Source organism: Trichoderma gamsii (genome assembly GCF_001481775.2).
Source record: "Trichoderma gamsii strain T6085 chromosome Unknown Scaffold_4.2, whole genome shotgun sequence".
Taxonomy (NCBI): domain Eukaryota; kingdom Fungi; phylum Ascomycota; class Sordariomycetes; order Hypocreales; family Hypocreaceae; genus Trichoderma; species Trichoderma gamsii.
The window spans coordinates 346148-371730 of record NW_020171341.1 but is presented as its reverse complement, the minus strand read 5'-3'; the positions used below and the strand labels follow the sequence as shown (position 1 = coordinate 371730).

Here is a 25583-nt window from a genome sequence, read left to right as displayed (position 1 = left end):
AAAAGCCAGTATGGGGCCCCATCTTGGACCCATACCAGCTCCCTCATCTCAACCCCATGGGCAGAATTTTCGACCCAAGGAGAGCGAAATGAAAGCAAATTGGCTTTGAGACGGGGCATTGCGAGTCATCTCACTCTGGCAGCAGGCTTGCCGGCGCGAGGACTCGGCGTTCTCCTTTGCCTTGGCCGCCAAGTGGCCTCGTATTTGGCAGGGAAAGGGTCTTGGCATGCTCCTATCCCAGCACATCGGAATAATAAGAGTGTCCATCAATGGGTCTTTTTTGGCGGTCCCCGCTCCTGCACATCACCGTATTGTTCAGACGCAACGATGGATTTCTCCAAGCCGCGCGCATCGTCGCCATGCTAGCGGACAGTACGTCGTGTTCGCATGACGATGGCTAGGGGTGCATAAATAGTTGCTGGCGCCCTTTGACGCACGACGAGTCCGTGGCATGCGGCTTGCTCTGGATACAATTGCAATAGCAATTACACGGGTGTTCCGCGAGCAAGGAAAGGAAGCAGGATAGGGCTCGTTGCAAGTGAGTGCATTAGACTGATGGCTGCTCATGTCGCCTTTTTTGCAGTTTGGATGCTAGCAATAGGGCTCTAATCCAGGCCTGGCTTGGTGCCGGGCAGCGCGCCAACTGTAACGCCGCTTGCACGGGCAGGGCAGGGCCAGGCCGTAATGCAACCTGCAGCTCTAAATAGAGACCCGGATGAGGCCCGCCAACGCACCTCTCCTTGCACCTTCAGTCCACTGCCTCGACATTACGAGCAGCAATTGTACTCCATAGCTGCAGTTCCCGTATATGCCAGAGTCTGAAGGGCTACAATGGCAAGACTTTGCGCCCGAGTCCTCAGTGCAGCAATCATGGGCCTTGAGAGATAACACGATGTCGATCCGCATTTGTGTCGTGGCTGCGGATACACCCCAGGGCGGTTGATGGCTTTGACTTTCAACTGCGCACCGGGGCCATGAAATACACTGCGTTAAGGTTTCGAAACGTCACATGGAAATACTGGGGCCATTGAATGTTTTTGACAACTCCCACTTTGGCGCGGCGAGACTAGCGTTCTAGTCGTGAGATCTGGTGACCCGGCATTTTTTCTCATCGCACCTTGGCTGTGGCCGTCCGTGCCCTGGGGCGTGCTTCGTATTAACAGTCTTATCAAGCTTTGTGATGATGTCGGCTTATCCACTGTATGCGGTATAGATGTCCATCAAGCATGGAATCAAAATTGTCGCTGTTGGTTTTTTCTTGTGAGACGTAGCACATTTTAGATATCGAGGACAGTACTACTATGGTATTGATCAGTTGGTATAGGCATGCAACGTATCTGTTGGCGGTGAGCTGCGAACGCACCTGCCGAATGGGTGCGTGAGAAAGGGAAGGCGAGAGCGCGATATCAATAGCGCTCTGCAAGAGACGAGGGGATAGCAAGCATGTAGAAGCATAATGGAAAGCAGCGCTGCTTGGGGCCCAATTACCTATAGCAACATGCTGCTGTGCTTTTTAACTTTACTTTTCTGCCAACATTTGTGATTTGATATACTTGGTTTAGCTTGGCAGGCACAGCTTGGTGGCAGCTCGTGTAACAGCGGGCGTGGCGTAACTCAAATCCGTGGCGCACAGCCAGGATTGCGATTAATCGGAAATGTTCAAAAAGCATACTACAAGTGCCATAGCCAAATAATTAAAATCACCATGTAGGTATCTACTGTTGCGAGAGCAAGCAGCGTTTATATTCACAGCTCCAGGGTAGCTTAGTAGTCGGCCGTGATGCTCCGTACATTATACCCCTGCGCCGTCAAAACTGCTGATCGACCGAACGACGAGGCGAGCGAGACAGACTAAAACTTTGCACACGCGACGCGGAAACACATTGTAAAATCTGCATAGAACTCGGCGCAACAACTGAAGTGAGATGTCTTCACTGTCTTTAGGTAGATGATGCTGTCGCATGCATCTTCTTACACCCATAATGCGCGGCATACCAAAGCACTTGCATCTATGCAAGTCAGTTGTTCAAACCTTAGAAGCTGAGGGCTGATGAAGGGAAAAAAAAAAGGGCAGCCAATGAGAGACGCTCTCCTTTCTCCGCAGTGACAGAATAACATGAGAGCAAGAGAGTGGCGACATCCAGGAACCAGGCAAGCAAGACTGGTCCGACTAGGCAGGTACCCAGCATAAGCCCTGTACCTGCTGTTTCCCCAAGCGGCAGGGCCTCAGGCAGGTACCCCCAAGCGATGGGGAACCTGCGGAGGCGGCCGTAAGATGTACCCATCGTATCAATCAGAGCTAATCCAAATAATCTGGCTAGGCTGCTGTTAGCACCGCCTAAAGTGCTTCCCCCCGCGCCTTTGCATTTGGGGCTGGCCGGCGCCAGGAATAGCAGGTACAGGCACCGAGGGCGCTTTTTCCTCCTCGTGGCCGTCTCGCTGGCTGAACGAACTCTTCTCCCCCTAACCGCACCAGATCTCTCTGTGAGCGCTGGGGACACAGGATCTCCTTGACGCAGCGCTCGTCGTCTCTCGTTCAGACCCTTTGGTCTTCTACCTTCGTTTTCGCTGCGGCGTGTCCTTTTCTCCCGCCAGTTGCCTTGTCTCGGACCAGCGACACCGCGACGCAAATCGCCTCGATTGTCGAGACGACCGCGCCAGTTCCATCGCGAGGACGCCTCCAGTTTTCTCTCTATCCGAAACGGCACTGCCGGGTCGAGTCGCTCGCTGAATCTCGCTTGCCTCTCTGCAGAGTGCCTCTCTTCTGCGAATCATCCGTCGTTTGCAGCTTCTGCCTCTGGCGATCTTGTTCTCTCTCCTTGCTCGGTCTATCGCTTAGAAAAGGATTCCCTGAACGGCTCTCGACGGTCGATTCGAGCTCGTTCGAGAGTGGACCGCTGTGGGAGCTGGACTTAGCACTGCTTAGGCACTACGGAGCACTGCTTCGACCGCTAAGACGCCTGGCTTTGTGTGGCTGTAGCTATTTTCCCGTGCTCCACTAGCGCCGCTTAGCGCTGTTCTGTTTTTGGCAGGCTGGACGGCGGTCGCTCGTCTCCCAAACAACCCGCCCCTCGGTCAAAATACGCCAATTGGCTGCTTGCCGCAGCGCATTGCGCATTGTTTGTTTGCTTGCTGCGCTGACAGCCTCCCATCAGGTGAGTCGTTGTTTTTGTTTCTGCCCACCACCAATTTGCGCTTTCTTTTCTTTCCCAGACTGCCCTGGCGACTATTGCGACCGACAGAGCGACGCCAGATAGCGGCGCATTGAGCATCTCTCTTCTCCTCTGTCTGTTCCCTGGTTGTTCCCTGGGATTCGCCCGCCGAATCATCATCGTCTGCGGCGCAAGGGCGGGCCTTTACTTGTCTGTCCCTTTGGAATGTTGCATCCATAGACCACCCTGCCGCAGCAACAAGGCCTTTGGTCACTGACATTCTTAGTACAAGAGCCATGTCTCTACCTGAGCGGCCTGGGGCCAGCAGCCCCAATTATAATCGCCGGGCCAGCTATCGAAACCCGCCGGCATCGCGACGCGCGCGACCCTCGGACATCGAAGCTGGCGTATACGAGACGTCTTCCATTTCGGGACATCATCGTGGGAAATCCGTCTCCTCATATGCAGAGACAATTTCGAACTCTAATGTGAATACAGAGAGCATGCCTCTGTCGCCCACCGAGCCATCGTCCGGGAGGGCTCCTGATCCTGCCTTCACGCGCAAGAGGAGCCTCATCAGACCGGAGAGGAACCGCATCGACAAAGAGCACAGGAACTACCACTACCACCGCCATGCCGCCAACATGAACGTCCTGCCGTCTTCCACGGGAAATGACCCTCTGCTGGAAAATCTGGCGGCATCAACAGAGCGATCTGCCAACACTGAAAGCGTATCCGACGAGACTCCTCGCCCTTCCCGAAGCCGAACGGCTAGCGGAGACCACGAGAAAAGTGGTGTGACTGTCAAGACTTCGCAGCGCAAATCATCGGGCAAAATCACCAAAGAGAACAGCAAGCGATCTTCGAAACGCAAGTCCAAGCCTGTGGAGGACCAAGTCCGACCGCCAAGCTTCTGGAACGTCTACTGCGCGATTGTGACTTTTTGGTGCCCTGATTTTATCCTTGGATGCTGCAAACCGACGAGAGCTCAGCGCCGAGCATGGAGAGAAAAGATGGGCTTGATCAGCATCATCTTGGCAATCATGGCCATAGTTGGTTTCGTTACGTTCGGATTTACTGCTGCCGTTTGCGGCTCACCTCCAACTCGGCTGCGTGTCAATGAAGTCTCTGGAGGATACATGATTTTCCACGGAGTGGCCTACGACTTGTCCAACTCCCACCACCCTGCTGCTGAGGGTATTCCGTTGGAACAGAATGGTCTCGGCGCCAACGTCCTGTTTGACCTTCCCGAGAAGCACTCTGGAGACGATGGCAGCTTTCTCTTCCAAAACGTCAATGGTAACTGCAAGGACCTCATCACTCGTGCTGAAGGCTCTGATGTCCCTACCGACGATTCTGGCAACCTGGCTTGGTATTTCCCATGCACAACTTTCAAGCAAGATGGGTCTTCTACTCCCAACTTGACCATTCCGTACTACCTTGGATATGCGTGCCATACCTCGGTCAATGCCCGAGATGCATTCTATCTCGATCTTCACGGCACGGCAGATGTATATTTCACTTGGGATGATATCAAGAACAGCTCTCGCAATCTCATTTCTTATTCTGGTAGCGTCTTGGACCTTAACCTTCTTAACTGGTTCAACGAGAGTCAGGTCCAGATCCCTGATCGTTTCAAGGAGCTTCGAGACACATCTTCCGATGTTAACAAGGCTATTCGTGGTCGCGATGTGACGCGCATGTTCCAGTCTTCGTCTGACAAGAAGAACATGCAGTGCTTCGAAGACATCATCAAGGTTGGCTCCATCGATACCGAGACTGTTGGCTGCATCGCTTCCAAGGTTGTGCTCTACTGCGCCCTGGTTTTGATTCTCTCTGTCGTCGGAGTACGATTCGCTCTGGCTATCATTTTCCAATGGTTCATCAGCCGCAACTATGCTGCCGCCAAGACATCTCAAAGCTCTGACCGGAGAAAGCGTAATCGCCAGATTGAAGATTGGTCTGAGGACATTTATCGTGCTCCTGTTCGACTTCCCGGCGATGGCAGCACAGTTGTTACTTCGGACAGAAGCAAGCGAGCATCCTCCTTCCTACCCACCACGTCGCGATTCTCTGGTGTATCTGGGCCAGATCGAAGCTCTTCATCTCGTCGAGTCCCCACCACAATGGCTAGCCAAGGTGGCTCTAGTTCTCTGTACCCGCCTGCTCCTATGTATAAGCAGGGCAACGACAGCCGTGCAAGCTTCCTTCGCTCAGACCCATATGGCCCTGCCACCATCTCTGAAGGCCCCGGACCAGCTGGCTTTATCCATGATGCCGTCGTCCCTCAGCCTCCCGCTGACTGGATGCCATTTGGATTTCCTCTTGCGCACACCATGCTCCTGGTTACAGCCTACTCTGAGGGAGAGGAAGGCATTCGGACTACTTTGGATTCCATCGCCACTACGGATTACCCCAACAGCCACAAAGTTATCGTTGTTATCTGTGATGGTATCATTACAGGTGCGGGTGAGACCGTTTCAACTCCGGACGTCTGTGTTGGCATGATGAAAGACTTCTCTATTCCTGCCGAACTGGTAAAGCCGTATTCCTATGTTGCTGTAGCAAGTGGTTCTAAACGACACAATATGGCCAAGGTATACTGCGGATTCTACGACTATGGGTCTTCGTCTCGAATTCCAGCGGATAAACAACAGCGTGTGCCCATGATTACAATTGTCAAGTGTGGCACTCCTGCAGAGGAAAAGGGATCTAAGCCTGGCAACCGAGGCAAGCGTGACAGTCAGATCATTCTCATGTCGTTCCTCCAAAAGGTCATGTTTGATGAGCGAATGACAGAGCTTGAATATGAAATGTTTAACGGATTATGGAAAGTCACCGGCATCTCTCCGGACTACTATGAAATTCTGCTCATGGTAGACGCCGATACAAAGGTTTTCCCTGACAGTCTTACTCACATGGTTTCTGCCATGGTCAAGGATCCGGATATCATGGGCCTTTGTGGCGAGACCAAGATTGCCAACAAACGAGCCAGCTGGGTGTCAGCCATTCAAGTGTTCGAGTACTTTGTCTCTCATCATCTCGCCAAGTCCTTTGAATCTGTCTTTGGTGGTGTTACCTGTCTGCCCGGCTGTTTCTGCATGTACCGTATCAAGGCGCCAAAGGGAGGGCAAAACTATTGGGTTCCAATCTTGGCCAACCCTGACATTGTGGAGCACTATTCGGAAGGTGTGGTAGAGACTCTTCACGAGAAGAACCTGTATCTCCTCGGCGAGGATCGTTATCTGACTACACTTATGCTGCGGACTTTCCCCAAGCGCAAGCAGGTCTTTGTTCCCCAAGCTGTTTGCAAGACTACGGTTCCCGAAGAGTTCATGGTTCTGTTATCACAGCGGCGTCGCTGGATCAACTCTACCGTTCATAATCTTATGGAGCTGGTTCTGGTCCGCGATCTCTGTGGCACCTTTTGTTTCAGTATGCAGTTTGTTGTCTCTGTCGAACTCATTGGTACTCTTGTGCTTCCAGCAGCCATCGCCTTTACCTTTTATGTCGGTAAGTTTTACTTGGATACTTGTGTGAAAACATACGAATATAGTTTTTCGACGTTTGCTGACTTGATACTTTTCTTTTGTTAGTAATTACATCCATCATTCATCAACCCCCGCAGATTATACCGTTGGTGCTCCTGGGTCTCATTCTTGGTCTTCCTGGTGTTCTCGTCATCGTCACCGCACACTCTTGGTCCTACATCGTTTGGATGCTCATCTACCTCTTGTCTCTCCCCGTTTGGAACTTTATCCTTCCGGTCTATGCCTTTTGGAAGTTTGACGACTTCTCGTGGGGCGAAACTCGCAAAACGGACGGTGATAAGAAGGGCGGCGGCCACGGAGAGAGCAAAGGAGAGTTTGACAGCAGCAAGATTACGATGAAACGATGGGCCGAGTTTGAGCGAGACAAGCGTGCAAAGAGCGCCTACTGGGGATCGAGGGAGAACGTCGTCAGTGGTGGTACCAACAGCTGGGCGATGCCTCCTCCTGGCCACCACAGCGAAGAGTACTTTTCTGACGCGTGATCCGAGCACTAACGGGCATAACGGTGATGCTGATTAATAATATCGTGCCTTTTTTCTCCTAATATTTTTTTGAATAACGAAATACACATGGGTCATGTCCGCATATTTATCAAAGGGCTCAAACACACATTTTACTTGCGCATATGCTTCGGAGAAATCTTATTTGCCGTTGTATCCACCCTTTTGCCCAAGTTGAACTGGGATGTTCTTTCATATTCATGTCTTTGCTCTTCATGGGTGAGAAGGAGATGTTTGATGGCTTTTAATGACTACAGTTACTATTTAGAGAAGGTGATGTGACACAGAGAAGATGTAAAGAGGAGGAGAAACAAGAGAGCAATTCTGTTACTGGGAGGGAGTGGGCGTCAACTTTTTGTAATAGGCGGGCGATTGATCATTCATTTGAGCGCTGATTTGACTGAATGCGGTGATTGATTGATGAATTTTGTTGTACATAGTTATCATATTATTGTTATTGATGTTGTCTGGCTTGGGCTTTGTGAGGATATTGTTATGATGCCTACAGTCGTTGGTCTTGTCCCTTTTTACTGCTACTGCTTCCTTACCAATGCTCTTGCTGAGTGTTGTTAATCAAGCGTGCGTGTATTGTTGGTTATGATATATTGCAATTGATTCTTCTTGAAGCAACACCAAAAAAATACCTTTGTAATAGCAGCGCAATACTCAACATGTTCCGTTTCCTCTCCTGTATTCTTGCCCCTTTTTATTTCGCTACCCCCCTTTGTCTGTTTTGTTTTCTTTGTGTTGTTTTGTTTTCTTTGTGTTGTTTTGTTTTCTTTGTGTTGTTTTGTTTTCTTTGTGTTGTTTTGTTTTGCCCAACTCAAAACTAGGTTCCGTTATTCAATCATTCGTCAATCACACGATTAGTATCTACATGTAAACTAATATGTGCAACATGGGTATTGCATCCATTTGAAAAAGCGAGAGAAAAAAAAAAACCAAAGTGTATAACAGCTCTCCTCAAAAACAAGGAGAAAAAAAAAGCGACATGGGCTCTGCTCCTTTCACTCCACCAACGCCAGCCTGTATGATCAATATTAGAATCCTCAATAGCCTCAAGTCCGTCTTCGCCGTTTAACGCCGGCTAACCATCCTGGCCTCCTGAGGAAATGCATAGTAAATGAAATATTAGAGAGTAGAGAAAAGAGAAGTCGTGTTCTCCCCAGTTTTAAACATCCGCCAGGATAACCGTTCGCGGTAGATTCATTTCTTTGAATTCTCTACCTCCTCGCCCAGTTCCCAGGGCTTAGTTGGATCGACAAATGTTGAGATGCGCTGGTCTCCCCATCGAGCGCCGATGGTTACCCAAACGTGCTTCTGGGGAGCAGTTGCGTGGACCGTCTCTCGGTATCCAGTCCATCTCAAACGAGATTCTCTCTCCATGGAGCTGTTGCCGAGACCATCGTTGGCGACCCACTCTTTGACAACATTTCTGATAAATTCAACCTTGCGGCGGAAATCGTTCGCCGCAGGGATCCCTTGAATCTCTGGATCGATCTCTGGTCGCCTCCTGGCTGCAGTGGTGGTTGTTCGTGCTGATGATCTGGTCTGGAAGTTGAGCAGCGTTTGCAGGGGATACGAAAGCGTGGCTCGGTCATCTAGAGCGGTAGCGCCAATAGAACCGGTGTTTGCGAGTCGCTCTGCTGCTTCTTGAGGAAGATGCCAGAAGTGGCACCAGGTTCCAGTCGCATCTAGAACAATTTTGGTGTGATCTGGGAAATTAAACTACGCAAGAATGTGTTTAGTATGTCGAAAAGGCGATGAGGGTTCCCCGCAAAGTTCCTTACCTGAAGGTGCCCATCGCCGAATACCCAACAGCCAACATCTCCAAATCGCTGGTAAAATGTCACCAACTCTGCCGGCGTGCCCTTTTCTCCCGGGGACATGGTGGTATCCTCTTCTTCCTCTTCGGCCACATCGTCTCGGCCATATGCAATCATGTAATTAGCAAATTTCTTCCATAGGATGATCCTTTCTCGCTTTCGGTGTTGGAAGACGTCCTTGCCGGGATTCATTTTCCCGGCTGTCCCGTCGTCGTTCACTGAGACTCGAAATTGATCTGGAGAGACCATGACTTGCGAAAGGCCAGCCTCGCCATTGTTTTCGAAGAATTTGATAGGCTCAGTCATTGGTACTGGTTGGTGCCGATCTGGGTAAAATTCGTCTTGTCTTTTGAGGATATGCTTCTCGGCGTTACGAATGAAAATGCCCGCAGGGGGCAGCAAAGCGGCTTTACTGCCTTCGGTAGTGGGGATATCACGTAGGATGCATCCTACGCTACCGTCGTTCAAGATATAGCCAAGGCCAAATTTGTTCGTGTAGTCAACCCACTTGACTACGATGTGAGGATGAGGCGGCGCCGCCGTTTTAGAAGATATGATGGCCATGGTACGGGAATTGAGAGCTCGCTCGAGTTCGATTTGAAGCTGGCTTAGTCGCTCGAGAATGTCATCGGGCTTCGTCTCTCGCATTACTCTGGGTGTCTCAGAGGGGCTAAACAAGGTGGCCGCGCGAACAGATTCTGAGCCTCGTCTCTTATGAACTGGCAAAGTCGCGGATGAGATTGTCGCTGCTCTCTCTGCAATTGGCGCAATAGGCACAGATCGAGCTGCTAGTGGTTGGGTCCTTGTCGAGACGCGCATACTTCGGGTGGTGGTGGTGGTAGGTTCGAGAGCCTCTCTCGAGGAAGTTGAGGAGGAGGTCGCCTCGCGAGTGAGTGTGTATTGACGATCTGGACGGGGTCGAATCTTCGTGCTTTGCGAAATCGACATGGTAGCCGACAGCGAAGCTTCTGGGGCAGGTCGAGGCCTCGAAGTGGTGGAAATAGTAGGTCGACCCTGGGATCGTTGCTGAGCCGCAAAGCTCTGGGGAGGCTGTCGCAGAAGGCCGGATGAAGATATCTTTTGCGAGCCATTCGTGGCATCTTCCTGTCCCTCTGCTGAGGCTGAGCGTGCAGAAGCAGACGCTGCGTTTCTTGCACGAATCTGGTGCTGCTCCCTTAGCCAGTCATCAAATGGCCGATAGACTATATTATCCGCCAGAGGGATGATTGGAGTCAGGCCTGCCTTTTCCTCAGCTGCCATCTCTTTCCAGATCTGCGTGTGCGAAGCTCTGTCTCCACTCCAAGGCCCGACGATGCATTCTCGACATAGTTCTTTTAGGTGACGGTGCGATCGCACTTGCAACGAGGTGCTCAGATTTGAGTTATAGTATTCTTCCGCATCGGGGGGCACTTCTCGTAGCTTTGAGGTGATCTCGCCAGAGGCAGGCATGTAGCCTGCAGAGAAGAAGGGATGCTGGACGATTTCATCGGGATCTGGTCGCTGATCAGCATCCTCGAGCATCGTGGCCACCAGGTCCTTAGCCTCCTGGCTAATATATTTCTGGGACACCTCGGCGCTTGGCCATTCGTAATCTCGCTCCCTGGCTCGGCGGTAAATCTCGTCCGTCGTTGATGACTGGAAAGGTGGCTTCGAAGTAAACATGGCAAACCTATTAAACCCCCATTCTGTTAGCCTCGTGTTATCATCCTAGGGTTATTTTCAGCTGATACTCACATTATAATGCCCAAGCTCCAAATGTCGACCATGTGGTCATGGCCCTTCTTGCCCTTCTCAAGAATCTCAGGAGCAATGTAGTTTGGCGTTCCGCACAGAGTCGTCCGTCGAATGGTTTGCATGTCCCTACCAGTCACCACCAACGCAGCAAGGCCGAAGTCGCCAATCTTGGCATTCATCTGGTGATCCAGAAAGATGTTGCCCATTTTCAGATCTCGGTGGATGATGCCCTTGCTGTGCATGTATTTGATGGCGCCGGAGATCTGGACTGAGTAGAATCGGACTTCGGGTTCGGTGAGGCCCTTTCGACGCTTTACCATGTCCATAAGAGAGCCATTGGGGCAGAGTTCGAGGACTAGAAAAGTACAGTTGACGTATGAGAAGGCTCGTAAAAACTGGACAATATTCTTGTGTCGCATTTTGGAGTGGATTTGTAATTCGGTTTGGAACTGCGACAACGTGAGCAGACTCGAAAAATTGGAGGTGAAACATCTCCAGCAGCATTACTACTAACCTTTTGTTCCATTTTGGAAGGCATCTGGCTCTTGACAATCTTGAGAGCATACTTTTGCTTTGTGGGAAGCAGCTGGCCACTGTAGCATATAGCAAATCCTCCCTTTCCCAATAATTTCCCAACGCGATAAACGGCGCCGTCTGGGCGATCGGTGCTGCTCGGTTCGAGCACTTCTTCTGGAGGAGGCGGCGGATGTTCTTTGTCTTTGGACTTGAGCTGGGCAACTGGCTTGGCCTTTGTTTCCGTGGCCCTGGGCATTCGCTGGGCGTTGACATCTCTAGGGGACAAGGCCTCCATGTCGACGCCGCCCCTGGGGACCAGCCGGTGCGCCATGTCGACGAAGTAACGGTTGAGGCAGCGAGAGGGCTGGTCGAGATTATGCGGCGACGAGGAACGGGCAGGCTACGGGATTCAGCAGCGGCCTAAAGAGACGTGCCGTGGAGAGCCTAGCAAAACACGGACGCGATTAGGCGATGGGACAACTTTTTGCGGGAGGGCCAAGCTCCTGCAGACCGCAGAGCCTTGTGTATGGCCAAAGCTCAGCCGGGCGGCAGGTATGCGGGCTCGAGAAACAAAACACAGCTGAGGCTGTCTTGCTTATTACAGCGTCCAGTAAGCCAGGCCCAAAGCAGGCAGGGCAGGTCTGAAAGGACAAAAAAAGGCCAAACTCACGAGGTGCCTCGGATACGCACAGCATGCGCAGGAATGGTGGCGTGGCGAGGGCCTTTGCTGTAAACAAGGTCAAAACATTCAGATGATGGCGCAGTCATGAAAAAGGCATTAAGCAATGCTGGATGATGGTAAGGCGGGCTAAAGGCTGGCGGATGCGAGAAGGTGAGCGCAGCGTGACCAGTCGCAGCCACAGAACAAACCCTGCCGTTGACTGACCCCATATTGTGATTTGTGTACTTTGTGGGAGTTGGTTGCTCTTGGCAACAGCAGTGCCTTATTGTGGGTCACATCGCCATTGCCGTAGGTTACGAACGATTGATAGCGCTTGGAGCCCCACGGCGGCGAGATAGCCATCGCCTAGAGGCGCTGAGAGGGAGGGCTTAGTGGACGTTTAGTGGCTAGCGCCCACTGAAGTCCGCTGAAGCTATGCCTGTAACTGTTGAGCAGCTCTGGAGCTTGCAGCGCTGTCACGAGCCAGAGAGTTGCAACTCGAGACAAAACGTTTAAGATGGTGCAAGTTCTGGCATGGCAACAGACCTAATTCTGCAGCGTTCTAGCGCTGTAGACTTGTCGGTATCACTGCCATCAGTAACGAGACAGTACCTGTAATTAGTAAGTAGTGATTTATAGCATTTACTACTATTATTCTTCACATACCATTCTATGCCAAGCAAGACAAACGGCCATAAGGCGATTCGTCGGTATGGCGCTCGCCGCAGCCGCTGGGCTTGTCCCTCCCGAAAACCAGCTCCGGTGGGCACCGGAACATCGCGGGCTCCGGCGCGGACATGAGCCAAGCTAGCGACAGTGCCCGTTAAGCCCGACTGGCTTTAGGCCTCGATGCGAAGCTCGAACCTCTCGATTCCGATGATGAAGTAGTAACAACCAATTGGCAAAGATCGAAACAGCGCAGACGCAACGAATTGGACAGGGACCCCGCAGACGGCACCGGCACCCGCAGACAGACCTTCACCAGCCGTCATCATGGTGCCCCTCCCGCTGTTCAAGCTCGCAGCTCTCTTCGTGCGGCATGTCTCAAAGTATGGCGCAGTACGTATTTACAAGCTCTGTAGGATCTGTTGTGTTCCATTTTGATACTTATATATACCGTGTATAGAATCGCATCAAGGCGCAAGCCCATGACCACCCTCGATTTCGGGCACTCGCAGCCAAGTACGGCCAAGCAATCCACCAGCTCAACATGAAGTTGTCCGTTGCCCTCCTGAGGGATCCCGAGGCCGAGCGACGAGCCAGAGAACAAGCCGAAGCCCCCACAGTGAAAACAGAGCAGCAGCTTAAAAAAGAAGAACAAGCCAAGCAGAAGGCGAAGAAGAATAACGAACCCGAGCCGGGTAGCCACCCCAAGTTTACGCTACAAAACGTATGGCGGCGAAAATTCCGGCCGTTGCCAGAGGGAAAGGCTGTGGATTTGTTCGCTGACGTTGCTGGCGATACGTTTATTCTCGGCGTGGCGGGAGCATTGATTATATACGAGTACTATAAATCGTCACAAAAGCCCGATGCCAATAAAGAGCGGTTAGAAGAGCTCAACAGGAGGTTTGAAGAGCTTCAGAAGAAAGAGGAGGAACTGGCAGATGCCGAGCAGAGGCAGCGGCAGCGATTCGAATCGCTCGAAGAAGCTTTAAGAGCATTGAAGGACCCGAAGACAAAGCAACCATTATTACCATCGCTGCAACCGAGCAACTAGGCTATTCAGCTGATGCGGGCTCGTCCAGAGCTCCTCAAAGACAACTCTCGATACATAAAAGGCCATTCGACAGAGAAGAGAAGTCCATGATCACACAATGGACTGGGCTTTTCTTTGGTCAGGCAGGGTTAGATACCCTCAGACCGCTCAACACTCCACTCAGCGCTGCAAAGCGATCATATTTCTTCATTTATTATTTCACATATCACGTCGAAAATGGACCAGCGGGTAAAAGATAGAGGAGAAAGGATAAATAAAAAGAGAGGAAATTGGGGAACAGGAATTGGATAAAGGATTGTATGAGAAGGAGCGCAAAGGAGTGTAGAGGCTCCTTCCTTGCAGTCGCCTCGCCGCTTTGATAGCGGATCAAATTTTCAGCACATACAACAAACAGAGAGCATTGAAGCTTTATAGAGACAGAAATTCATACTTTACCAACCACGATTCGAATAGCACATTGCCGAGTTTTGATCATTGCCTGTATCAAAGATCCGTCGAAACGACTGTCAGCGACCATGTTCTGTTCATCCCTCAGAAAGCGAAAGGAATGGGCACAATTAGTTCCAGCTCTCTCACGAAGTGCCTCTCCAGGTTGGAAAGGTATGTTGAAGGCCATCAGCTTAAGCTGTCGCTTCTCAAAGGCGGGAGAGCTGAGATTTCGGCCAACTCTTTAGAGACAAATCTCCACAGTCACGACGTTGCTTTCGCTCTGCCACCGCAAAGCCAGCATCATCAACCACGCGTCTCGTTCAAGCTCATTCTCCTTTCGTCCGGAGAAGCAAAAACCACAGAGGTCAAGACCAAGATTGAAAGATTGTCCATGCTCAATGGTGGGCAAAAAGTGGCCATTATGCTTCTGCTAGATGGAAGTGGACGAGTGGACTCGCTGGTTCACTTACAGATGAGGTGAGAGCTCGCATATACAGGGACTAATTGCATCTGCGGAAGCGCCCGTCCCTGACCGAATGGCTCAGTATCTTGACGCAAGGCATGGCCCATGTGCCCATTATCCCCGTCTCGTCTACAGCGGAGCTAGTCACTCGCTTGGACGCTTTACGACGTCAGTGTACAGCCAGCGTTCCCCGCCAAAGCTATGCGCAGGAAATGGCAGAGGTTCAGGCCCTCGCAGCGCATTGTGTGCATGGACAGGCGCTTTCGCACGAACGCGTGAATATCCTGACGGACGTCTCGAGTGGATTGGGAAGCTTGGCGCAGCTTGTGTTTAGTACGGAAGGGAGGAGGAAGCTTTGTGACTTGCTCGACGACGAAGAGGGCAATAGAGTGATAGCATTCTTTGTCCATGGCCACGAAAGTGCTCTTCGGCTGGAGATGCGAATGCGGGAGCAGGCAGCGCAAGCGTCTGGACAAGTGTAGATGGGGCGATCAAAATTATGATTTTGCGGCATATCAATGATTTTTCCTGAGATAATTATTTTTAGACATGCTCAATCAGCAGAGAAGATGATGTAGTTTGCGGTTGTTACGAGTACGAGCGGGTGCTTGAGTTGGACCGGCGGCGATACAAACTAGTTCTAGGTAGCTGCTGTGATATGAATGGAGCCACTATCAAATCACCAAGTCTACCCATTCACATCAACTGCCCAAGGCTATCTGGTGACCATCACCCAGCTATGAATCCTAGATTTCGTAATTATAACCATGGTCCATGCTCTCCGGGTCTACGCCGAAGAATTGGGCGACAGAGACCGATTTGGCGGTCAACGAATGCGCAACAGACCTTGTGATGGTGGCGCCGGTTGGCTGGGGCGGACGGTGAGGGGAGCCAATCAGCAGTGGTGTAGAGCCGCCCTGAGGCTGAAGAGGGCAATTCGATGGGCATGGCCTGATGACAAGTTCTACACGCTAGGGCCATGATCTGGACTGTCCAGTCCTTTTCTCTCTCTCGTTTTCCCGCGCATTGCAAAGAAACGGCCGTTGTCTCCATGCTAGTGTAGAGTGATGTGATGAAAAGAGGTGACGGAAGATTGTAACAAATTAGTAAGAAACAGAGCAACTGATGGCTGCGAACGTGTATTGGTGGAGTGACCGGCTCCAAAGCTCGAGCATCTAAACCGCCAAGCATAAGACATTTACTGACAGACGATGATGTTTCTAGGAGGACGAAGCTTATCTTTATATCAATTCATGCGAAACCAAAAAAAAAAAAAAAAGACAACAAGGGCGAGCAAACGCAATGTCGCATCCGCCTGTCCCGTCAACGTGGCAAAGCGGGAACGATCATACATGATCGATTTGAAAAAGTTGCATGAAAAAAGGGACGTCCGACCAACAACAAGATCTCGCGAAGCCAGAAAAGTCGGAAACCAATGAAATGGCCGCGAATAGAGCAGAAAGGCTGCTTGAGCTGTTGACCCGCAGTTTCTATTTCTGGGTCTCCCATGACTTCTTGAGAGCTAAAATCGTCGCTAGCGGGTGATTCTTGTTCTCTAGCATCTTTGCAGTCCGTTAAAAGATTGAATGAACAAGGGGCAAGTTTTGCTGGGCGGGTCCAACAGGGAGGAAGAGACTTGGCTGGTGCCGGGGACGAAACTGGCCAAACACTGCGTGCTTCATGATTGCGGGATGTGAGACTGCGGTGGTCGCGCCTCTGTTAGAGTGGCTCGCTAGCAGTGCTTTGTTTTGTTTCTTTTCCTCTGAGCTGTTTGAATTCGAATCATCGGCAAGATCGAGCTGGACAAGAGTTCATGTTTGAATCAAGATGCGAGGCCTAGTGAATTGGAGAGCGCCCTGACGGCTGCTAGCACCATCTATCGCTGCGCATGCAAGACGCAAGACATGCGGAGCAACAAGAAAGCTCCATTCCGACCCCCTCTTGCTCTCGCTTATAACATGCATGAAGCACTGAGGCCCATGGGTGGCATCGCATGGCAGCAACCGGACTTGACTATCAATTTTCGGTAGTATAGCTGCACGCAGTACCTGGCAGCGACAGCAGCAAATGAATGTCATGCCGCCCAGCACTGCGTATTTCCCAGGTACTCCAGTCAAATCGCTTTTCCACTCGTATAGCAGGGATCCCCCCGAGCTTCAGTGGACCGGGGCCTCTGCCCCCCCCTGCACCTCCGACGCGCAGGAGAGGCGGCTTCTCCTCTCATTGGCCCAGGCCCTCTCTGTAACCGCCGAGGACAGGCCAATCGCCGTGTGATTCGCAGCACCCCAAGGAAATCGCAACACCAAGCGCCAGACTGTGAGAGGGCCAAAAGAGAGAGAGAGAGAGAAAGAGAGAGACAGCGAGAGGCAGAGGCCATTCTGTGTGACCAGTTCGCAGCAGTAGCTCCTCTCTCAGCGCCCGGGTCTTGGCCCACCGGCTGACTCTGATCCAGACTGCGACTTGGATATTGCAGCAGAAGCAGTAGTGCCACCAGTATATCGTAGTAAATACTCAAAAGCGCCTCCCCCCCTCTCTTCTGCATCTTCTCTTGCTCTCACTGCTTCAGAATATACCGTACTTTGATACCCCCTTCAGCGTTAATTCCAGTCGCAAGGCCTGCTGATCAACCACATTCATATTGTTGTTGGGCCTTTTTGCTTTTATTTCCTCTTTTTTTTTTCCCTTGCTGTGTATGAGACCACGACTAGCCGACGACTTTACTGGGTACACTACACCACGATTACCTACATCTGGATACCATCGCGACAAAAAGCAGCAACACGGAGCTGCCAACACTCCTAGCATCACGATTTAGCACAGCAATCGTGAAACTCTCATCAAAGCTACCCTCGCCAATTTTTTTTCTTCTCTTTGCTGGACGCACCCGAGATAATTCGTCCCTTGGCCCCCCCTTTTGGCTGCCGCCGGTACAAATCTCAAACACGCTCCTCGTTAGAGATCTGCTTCAGGTTCACTCCACCCTTGGTCGACAGGCGGATATCGATCTATCCGGCCCTTGCTCGCTCCGCCGCATTCCACCAAAGAAACAATAGACATTGGATTTTTAATTCGAAAATCTAAAGCTTGGGCGAAAAAAGAAATACCTTATTACACGAACCCGGCCGAAGCAGAAACGAATCCCGGCCTAGCCCATCTCCATCTCCGCCCCAGCGCCCATTCCCATCTCCCCCTCTCACCTCGCTAGCTTCCGCGGACCTGACACAAGGCCTCAAACGTCTTGTCTACGCCTCGGCGCCAAAGAAACCAGCAACCCAGGCCGGCGATCAGGACCTCCCCCCCTAGGGAGGAAACACAGCCGGACCTCTTGTGGTTTTTTGGTCCATCTCCAATATAGACTTGAGTTGTCCCTGTTTTTCTTTTTGGGGCTCTTGTTTCTTTTCTTTCTTTTCTGGTTCTTTTTCCCTGGCCATTCTTTTTCGTCTTGTCACCAGCTGCGAGTCTGCTCGGTGTTTCTTTTTTTTCTTTTCTCTTCTCTTTTTTTATCATTCGTTTCTCTGTTACGCGGGTCCGGTACCTGTCGATTATATCTTTTTTTTCACCATAACGCCCTAATAACTTTTTTCTCTTTGTCTCTTTTTTAACGAAGAAGAATTCATTCGGTTGATCCGACTTTTGGCTGCATACAATCTTCTATCTCTTGGACGGGTCCAACAAGGGTAGAAACGGGAAAAGGAAACGAATATTTCTGGGGATTTTTCATTGAAGGGAACATTTACGAGGTCAAAGACGATTTTTAATAATCCGCAACAATGGGCAAGCTTATCAAGAACCACTGGGCTCGGCTCATCATGCTCACAGCCGCCACTTGTACGTATAAGCCTTCACTTACACGACACACACTTTCAACTAACACCGTTACTTAGACCAAATCGGCGCCGCCATCGAGGGCTTCATCTGGCCCAAGATCTTCTGGGACTTCCTCACCCACTCGCTCGACGTCATGGTCAAGCCCTTCCCCATCCTCCAAATCATCAACCTCATCTTCGGCATCGCCATGATCGCCCTGGAGTGGCCCCTGCCCCTGCTCGCCGGCACCAGCGTCCACCGATCCATCGAGTTCCGCCTCGCCATCCTCCCACTCTCTGCGCTCGCCTGTCTGCTCATGTATCAGTCTACGAATCCGGGCTTGTATTACCTGGTGGGCATGGGGGCCTATTTCTGGGCTTTCAGTGAAGGCGAGGTACGTTTCTTTCCCCTCCTCTGTTCTTCAATACTTTCCCTTCATAGACAACTAACATCCCTTTTTTTTTTTCAGATCATCTGCGCAAAAACCTGGACTCTACCTCCGCGAACACCAAATGGACCCAGCAAAGTCTGAGACTCAGATGTCAGGGACTCAGCCAAGCAGGGAAAGGAAATGGGAGAGAGAAAAGCAAGAGCAGCGGAACATTCGCATGTAACCAGATGGAAAAAGACACCAGAGAGAGGCAACGAAATGAGAGGAGGCGTATCCAGGACCATGGAGTTGTGTGTGTATTTACAAGTACTCGAAATTCACTCCCCCGAAAAAGAAAACACACCCCCGATGAAGAACAGGGTGAAAAGAAAGAAAGAAAGAAATCCAGCCAAAGTCAGACAAAATCGAATTCTTCTACAAAGAGTGCCTCTCAGGATTCAGCATCCATCCTTTTCGTTATTTCCATCTTTTGAGTGTTTTCCAGCATCGGTTAGCATTTGGTAACAGATGCTAACGTGTATTATTACTATGTTTACTTGATGTTTTGTGTATGACTGCATTTTTGGTTCTTGGATATATGATTTTTCGATTTTTAAGCTTTTCATTAGTATTTGATCGTTGGTATGATGAAACAGTGGCTTTGGAGGATATACCAAAGAGCGTGGGTGCGATGAGATAGCATATGAAACTCGATCTACTACATGGGAGACATCTCGAGACATCATCGAATGACATCATGATAAAAGTCGTATGAGCTCTGAAAGTGACTGGTGACAATCGAACCGTGGATCCAATGGAGTGCACAAGTGGAATCTAGACCCGCCCAGCGGCTTGCTGCAGACACGGCCCCATAATCATGGTAACTTCAAATGCAATGCTTGATTATTCTCTAGTGTAGAGATTCCTACTGTATGTAAGAAGAGCAACACGGCGCAGGCACGGCTCACTGCATATTACTTCGCGCGGGAGCGCCCTTGTGCCAGAGGCCATCTTATCGCTCAATCAAAGCTCGTGTTCATAATCCATATCCCATGCTGCTCTCCAGGCCACTCAGACCACCATCTCACTACCACAGTCCCGCTGTATCAAGACAAGGGGGTGGAAACTGAGTGAGACGCTTCTATCCCAGCACCGCATCTATTTTACTCTCATCGAGCTCATAGACTCATTCGTAACACCTTGTCGGGCAGGCATCTGTCCAAGCGCGAGAAGCATTAGCACTCTGTTCAAGAGATTGTATTTTGATTTAAATAATTGAAGCGACTTACCTCCATGTTCTGCATTGAACCAAGCTCGAGGATCTTCAGCAGCGCCTCGTCAGCGTTCTCAGTGTCGAACTCGGCCGCCAGCCCCGCTTTTGACGCAGTGTCATAGGTTCCCTGAGCTCCTTGCCTGTACGCAAATGCAGTGTTAGCCGCCGCACTCATCGCACAGGTTTAGATATGGGCTGAGGGATACATACTTGTGCGTCAGGAATACTTTGAAAGTTGAAACGAACTGAGTGAGAGGAATGCTCTTGTCGCTCAGCCACTTCTTGTATGTCTCTACATCATCCACAAAGACGATGAAGTCGTCCTGCTTTCCCTTGAAGTGGACTTTGACCTGAGTAGCTTCTCCGCGAGTCATCTTGGCTGGTGTTGTGATTGGTAGTGTTGAGTGTTGAAAGGTGGGTTGTTTGGCTGGTTTAGGTCGCGTGACGTATAGCCGAAAGTGCTTGTTTGTGGTGTTTATATCTTTCTCTGGGTTGGCAAGAGAAGATTTATGAGTGAAGCGAGGTTTAAAAAGAGTTGAAAATAGATCGTGATGTTGTTTCTTAGAGTTCAATGAGATGTGGAAAGAAAGAGGTTAAGAAATGGGAAGAGCAGCAGTTTTAATAGATGCCGTGGGGGAGGGGAGCTCTATCTCCAGCTACGTCATCGTGGCGTGCGGGCCAAGTGCAACAACTGCCACCAAGGTACCTTCACCAGCAGCTGGTACCAGGCCTCCACTGCCAGCTGCCAGGCCACAGCACAGCGTCCAGCGCCGCACCTCCACAAAGCGCTGCGCAATGGGTACGAGATGACCTCATAATGTCTGTATCCGGTACTGGCGAGACAGGCCATACGTAAGGCCGAGCCTGGAGTGGCCCGTGCTTGGCTGGCGATCCAGGAACACTCTGGACCTTGTGGACAGCTGTTCACAGTTCGCAGCCTTGCCTTGGTCAATTGCTTGTTCCATCGTCTTCTGTCTTTCAATTGGATCCACCAGCTCCTCTTGGTGTTGCTCGCGCCATTGCTTCATTTCGCTTCGCATTCCAGTGATGACTACGCCCAGCATCATCCTCATGGCATTGGCCCCCTTGACTTGGCAAAGCAATCAAGCAACTACTATGGTTACCACGCGTCGCGTTCAGCTTTCTTTGCAGCTCGTTACAATGTTATCAATTCTAATCTTGGTAACCGATGCTCTGCAGAAGCTTCCCCGGGTTCCTATAGAGATGATGTGCTAATCCATACAAGGCCCCAAAACATGCTAGCTTATGTTTACAGTCAAAACTCGATAGTTAACCATCTCCCCCCATGGCTCAATTTCCAAGCTGCACAAAACCAACATCCAATATACCTCTGCGTCCTCAGAAACCCTCCATATCTCCTCGGGCAAATTAATCCCTGCCAATTGTGAGCAGCCTTTTGAAGCTGCTTGGTGTGTCATTCCTCGCTCCGCCGATTTTGGACCATAAGCCCAGATTTCGAATCTTTTCCGTAGACGATTTTCTTGTATTATCCATGTCACCAGGAAGAGACGTCGTGGCCCTCAAGTTGGTCGGCTTCACGGGCAGGGAAATAGTCGCGGATGCCATACGAGTAGGGGTATGATGCATGTCGCTGAGAATCTTATTTTCTCGACCTTCGCGCCGCCGAACGCTTCCAGTCGCTCTCTTCATGCTGCGCGCTGGTGCTGGTGCTGGTGCTGCAGCTTGCTCCTTTGTAGTTCGCTGCCTTTTCGCTTTTCTACCTGCCTCTTCCCTTAGACTAACGTCGTCATACAAAGGCGGCTCCTTTGGACTTTTGACGTCTCGACGCTTGGTCGTTTCCGTGGCGATATTTTCGCCGGGCTGGTTCTTCTGCGTTGAAGAGGCCGACCTCTTTGTAAAGGAGCTTGCAAAGCTGGCCACGCTAAGCTTTCTGATAACCGTAGATGCTGAGCTTCGCATCAAATTTTCACCTCGAGACTTCACCGTCATTCTAGGAAACGGGAGGACTTCTCTGCTCCAGACATCTGACAAGAGCGCCTCTAGCCGAGCTCTTTCACCTCTTGGCGGCGCAAGGACCGGTATCCGGGTAGCAGTTGTCAACAAAGAATGTGAGCGATTGATAGCCATGGTAGAAGACGAGTTGTTGCCGTGATCCCGCAGCACATTTGTATTTTTCAAGATGACTTGGCATAGGGGCGCCCTGCCCCCTCCAACAGTGGTGGCTCTTTGTATTGATATCCTTCGGGCAAGCGTTCCTTGAATCCCAGTTAGCATATGGAAACTTCAATTAGGAATATTGCTTACCTGGCTTTCCAAAAACGGTTCCCAAGCTTTTTACGTTCATATACAATGAACTAAACATATCCGACGGACTCGGCTCTTGGTCTTCTCTCGCCGGCCGAGCCAATCTTGACTTCCACTCCATTTCTTCTTTCGGCGTGCAAGCTGTCATAATCAGTTCACATAGCTGATGGTCGCACTCAAATACCAACTTCCAAGAAAATGGCGCAGTGTGGCATTGTATTCCTGTTAGCCGTTAGCTCCGCCATTGTCTACTCTTATTCCTCATTCTCTGTTATTCTCGTAGCCGATGAAGGCTAGCCGCTCTTACCTCTCCCATTGTCCACCTCCTCAAGTCTGACATCATCAAGATTGATACAGGCCATAATGGTGTATATCGGATCGATCTTGCCGGCAGAAGCGAGGCAGAGAACATGGCGGTAAAGCAAACAAATAAAGTACTGCCCTTCCACTCCATCGTTGGTTTGCCAACAGACATGAAGCGTTCCACAAAGACGGATATGACCGAATGACCGTATCTGGTTTTTTGAGACTGCATCAAGTTTCTTGGCCAAATGTTAGCCTTATCAAAGCCCATAGAACTATAATATATGAGGCATCTTACTCTATCTGGAAAGGCTAATCGATCCTGGAGGATCCATGTTTTCTCGAGAATAGACTTTATCCCCTCATCATCTGATGCCCGGTTGATCTCCGTGGTTGCTTCACGAAGCCGTGTCAGGGTGTTTTCAATCTCCATATGTGAGTTCGGACAGTCTGATATTGGAGTGCACTTGAGGAGCTCAGAGAATAGTAGAGGATATTTGCAGATTCTTTGTATAGGCTGCAGCAAGTGTTAGCGCTCTTAGTAAGAGGATGAGGCTATCCAAAAGTGAAAGCACCTTGACAAGGAGATCATTGATTGTAAGGGCCTTTTTGGCCCCTTCTTCGCTACCCTTGGATGATCCCAGTGCCATAGCCAAGGCCTCGAGGCCTTTTTGATACGTCTCCCAGTTTGGCATGGCTTGCTGGGCTGTACCGATGTCTTTGATCATCATTTCATATGTCGCCCCATACTCTTCATATACGAAGAGCATATTTATCTAGAGAGAGAGAGAATTAGATCTGATCACACAAAGAGTTTATGACGAGAAAATACCTTTTTTGCAAAAACTTTTGCAACCTCTGCTGCCACTTGCGGATCGGCCAGCATACCCGGGGCTTTCAAGAGCCACCTTGCTTTCATATTTTGTTCGGGCACTGCGCCGAGACTTGACCAACGTTTGTGGCTATGGGCATGAAGACAGTTGGGATTGGCAAATGGAGTGATCGTAGGTGATACGTTGATTTGCGTGTATTCGGAGTTGGGAACTGCCCTGTGCAGTTCTCCTAGTAGTTCCTCGTGTAAGTTGACAATCTTGGTCAAGTTCTGGTTAATGGATGACCGTAATCCAACGCAAATAGAGGGCAATGCCGCTAGAATTGTGACATATACCTGCAGAATGCGTAAGCAGACGGACAGCCACAAGTTCTCAGACCGTTTTTTTAGTTACATTCATGAGAAATCGTATATCCCCAATGTACCCCTCCTCTGTACTGATAAGCTCTTCTAGTACTTTTCGTCGCTGTAATGATCTCTCGATAGCAGCCAGATCAGCTAAAGAGTGGCTCTCCAAGAAGCTACTGTCTTCCGACGCACGAGGTCCTGTCATGGAGGCCCTGCTGCTACGTTCCGTTACAGAAAAGCCCTGCGAGCGTGCAATAGTCTTTCGTGATCGTGCCACAGCGCTTACACTGGCGAGACTGGCACTAGCACTCCGAACCGCCGAAACAAAGGCAAACGAAGACCCAGAGGACGATTGTCGATGATGTGATCTCTTCCAGGTTGATGTGCGGCCGTGAAGTTCTGGCTCAAGTGGCGGGCGCAGAGAAGTAATGCTTCCTTCTGACAGCGTGGATCGATGCCGAGCTCGGCGATGTATCGTTCGCATCCATTTGTGGAATGGGCCTTGTGCTTTGAGTTGTTCAGGGCTCCCCGAGTCTGATACTGGGACAATGTTGTTATCAATAGTGATTTGAGGCACCTTGATGGCGGTCTCCAGAGACATGGTTTCAACGATAGTCTGAAGCTCAGGGTCATTGACTCTTCCTCCAGTCGCAGGTACACTAGTTTCTCCAAGACCAAGCTGGGACATTTTTGTGGCAATCTCAGGTTGCTCATCATCAGACATGGCGTCGTCGTCGCAATATTCCATCGCGTCTTCGTACTTTTGCAGTAAAGCAGCCCAGCTCGAGCGTCGAGAATTCGAGCTCGAGTTGGAGCCACTAGGACACGGAGGAGAGTCGGCTGGCGCCATTGTTTTCAATGGTAGTCAAAATGAACTGGGACAAAGGAAGGCTGAAAAATGACAGGTAAAACTGGCTCCAGTATGCCAAAGACCAAAGGAGCTGGAGATTCACGATCCAAACATAGCAAAGTGTACAATCTGGAATAGGATAATATGGGCAGAGCAGTCGTTGGCAGTGTAGCAGGGAGAATAGAGGCAGAAATATCCATAGCGCATAATAACACAGAAGCTGTGGTGACGAGAGCTGTAAGAACGATGGTGCTAGTTGGCAGGGCATTGTCTCTTTCCCTTTCTGTAGAGGGAAAGGACGGGGACAGCGGCACGCTGAAAGTGCTATAACGGGCAGTATATGGACACGATAGATACATATAGGTAGTATATAAGCAAAAGTTTGGTATTTAAATATTCCGATCAAAATCTACAACTCCCATTATCTGTGCTGATATCTCGGAAGGGGAAATATTGATTGGTGATGAGTATAGCTTGTCTATCGGCAGCATCAACAAAGCACATGGACGTCAATATGGGCTCCTTGAGTTTCTCTGATATAGAGGTAACGTAGGCCTATGGAGCAGGGCATCACAAATGATTCAGCTCGGCCAGGTGTTATCTCGAAATGACCGCATGAGACGCGTTTCCGCGACTGACAGACGCCGCCGACCCGATGCCGTCCGGCTGCCGAGTTCTACGGGACGAAGTCGCTTGCCACATTGGATCGGAGCCAAGTTGTACGGACCGATATGGAGCAAAATTGTGGAGTTGGGACCGCCGAGAAACATGGAGATCAAGAGATGTACGGAGGACCAAGGCCCAAGACTGCAGCATAACTTGCAACAGGGAGTAGCTTTTGGTCTTACAAATAGTCGCAACGTGAAAGCCGCGTCTTGGTCACCCCCAATCCTGCATGTCAGGCTTCCACCGCCTATTGGCCATGCAGGGCACCAAAAAGACTGAGAAAAGGCAAGGGGATGCAA

General features: G+C 50.5%; 6 protein-coding genes across 6 annotated transcripts; 3 read left to right on the top strand and 3 right to left on the bottom strand.

Moving 5' to 3' along the window:
- Nucleotides 1–3448: 3448 nt before the first annotated feature.
- TGAM01_v201584 (chitin synthase 4) lies at nucleotides 3449–7185 on the top strand (the record flags this gene model as incomplete). The annotated part of the gene is made up of 2 exons (XM_018806326.2): nucleotides 3449–6665; nucleotides 6749–7185. The coding sequence occupies 2 exons, from the start codon at nucleotides 3449–3451 to the stop codon at nucleotides 7183–7185; spliced, it is 3654 nt and encodes a 1217-aa protein (XP_018660357.2).
- A 1224-nt stretch (nucleotides 7186–8409) lies between these two features.
- Nucleotides 8410–11610, bottom strand: TGAM01_v201583 (PLK protein kinase; the record flags this gene model as incomplete). The annotated part of the gene is made up of 4 exons (XM_018806327.2): nucleotides 8410–8931; nucleotides 8994–10698; nucleotides 10764–11212; nucleotides 11278–11610. The coding sequence occupies 4 exons, from the start codon at nucleotides 11608–11610 to the stop codon at nucleotides 8410–8412; spliced, it is 3009 nt and encodes a 1002-aa protein (XP_018660358.2).
- Nucleotides 11611–12933: 1323 nt separating this feature from the next.
- TGAM01_v201582 (hypothetical protein) lies at nucleotides 12934–13657 on the top strand (the record flags this gene model as incomplete). The annotated part of the gene is made up of 2 exons (XM_018806328.1): nucleotides 12934–12999; nucleotides 13067–13657. 2 exons carry the CDS (start codon nucleotides 12934–12936, stop codon nucleotides 13655–13657), a joined length of 657 nt encoding a protein of 218 aa, XP_018660359.1.
- A 4662-nt stretch (nucleotides 13658–18319) lies between these two features.
- Nucleotides 18320–18888, top strand: TGAM01_v201581 (PRO41 protein; the record flags this gene model as incomplete). Its single annotated transcript, XM_018806330.1, has 3 exons — nucleotides 18320–18377; nucleotides 18434–18750; nucleotides 18826–18888. The coding sequence occupies 3 exons, from the start codon at nucleotides 18320–18322 to the stop codon at nucleotides 18886–18888; spliced, it is 438 nt and encodes a 145-aa protein (XP_018660361.1).
- A 996-nt stretch (nucleotides 18889–19884) lies between these two features.
- TGAM01_v201580 (shwachman-Bodian-Diamond syndrome protein) lies at nucleotides 19885–20373 on the bottom strand (the record flags this gene model as incomplete). Its single annotated transcript, XM_024548793.1, has 3 exons — nucleotides 19885–19941; nucleotides 20016–20139; nucleotides 20210–20373. The coding sequence occupies 3 exons, from the start codon at nucleotides 20371–20373 to the stop codon at nucleotides 19885–19887; spliced, it is 345 nt and encodes a 114-aa protein (XP_024406404.1).
- Nucleotides 20374–21388: 1015 nt separating this feature from the next.
- Nucleotides 21389–24618, bottom strand: TGAM01_v201579 (round spore; the record flags this gene model as incomplete). Its single annotated transcript, XM_018806332.1, has 8 exons — nucleotides 21389–22236; nucleotides 22286–22311; nucleotides 22355–22426; nucleotides 22470–22507; nucleotides 22887–23105; nucleotides 23164–23364; nucleotides 23421–23756; nucleotides 23815–24618. 8 exons carry the CDS (start codon nucleotides 24616–24618, stop codon nucleotides 21389–21391), a joined length of 2544 nt encoding a protein of 847 aa, XP_018660363.1.
- Between the last annotated feature and the right edge of the window lie 965 nt (nucleotides 24619–25583).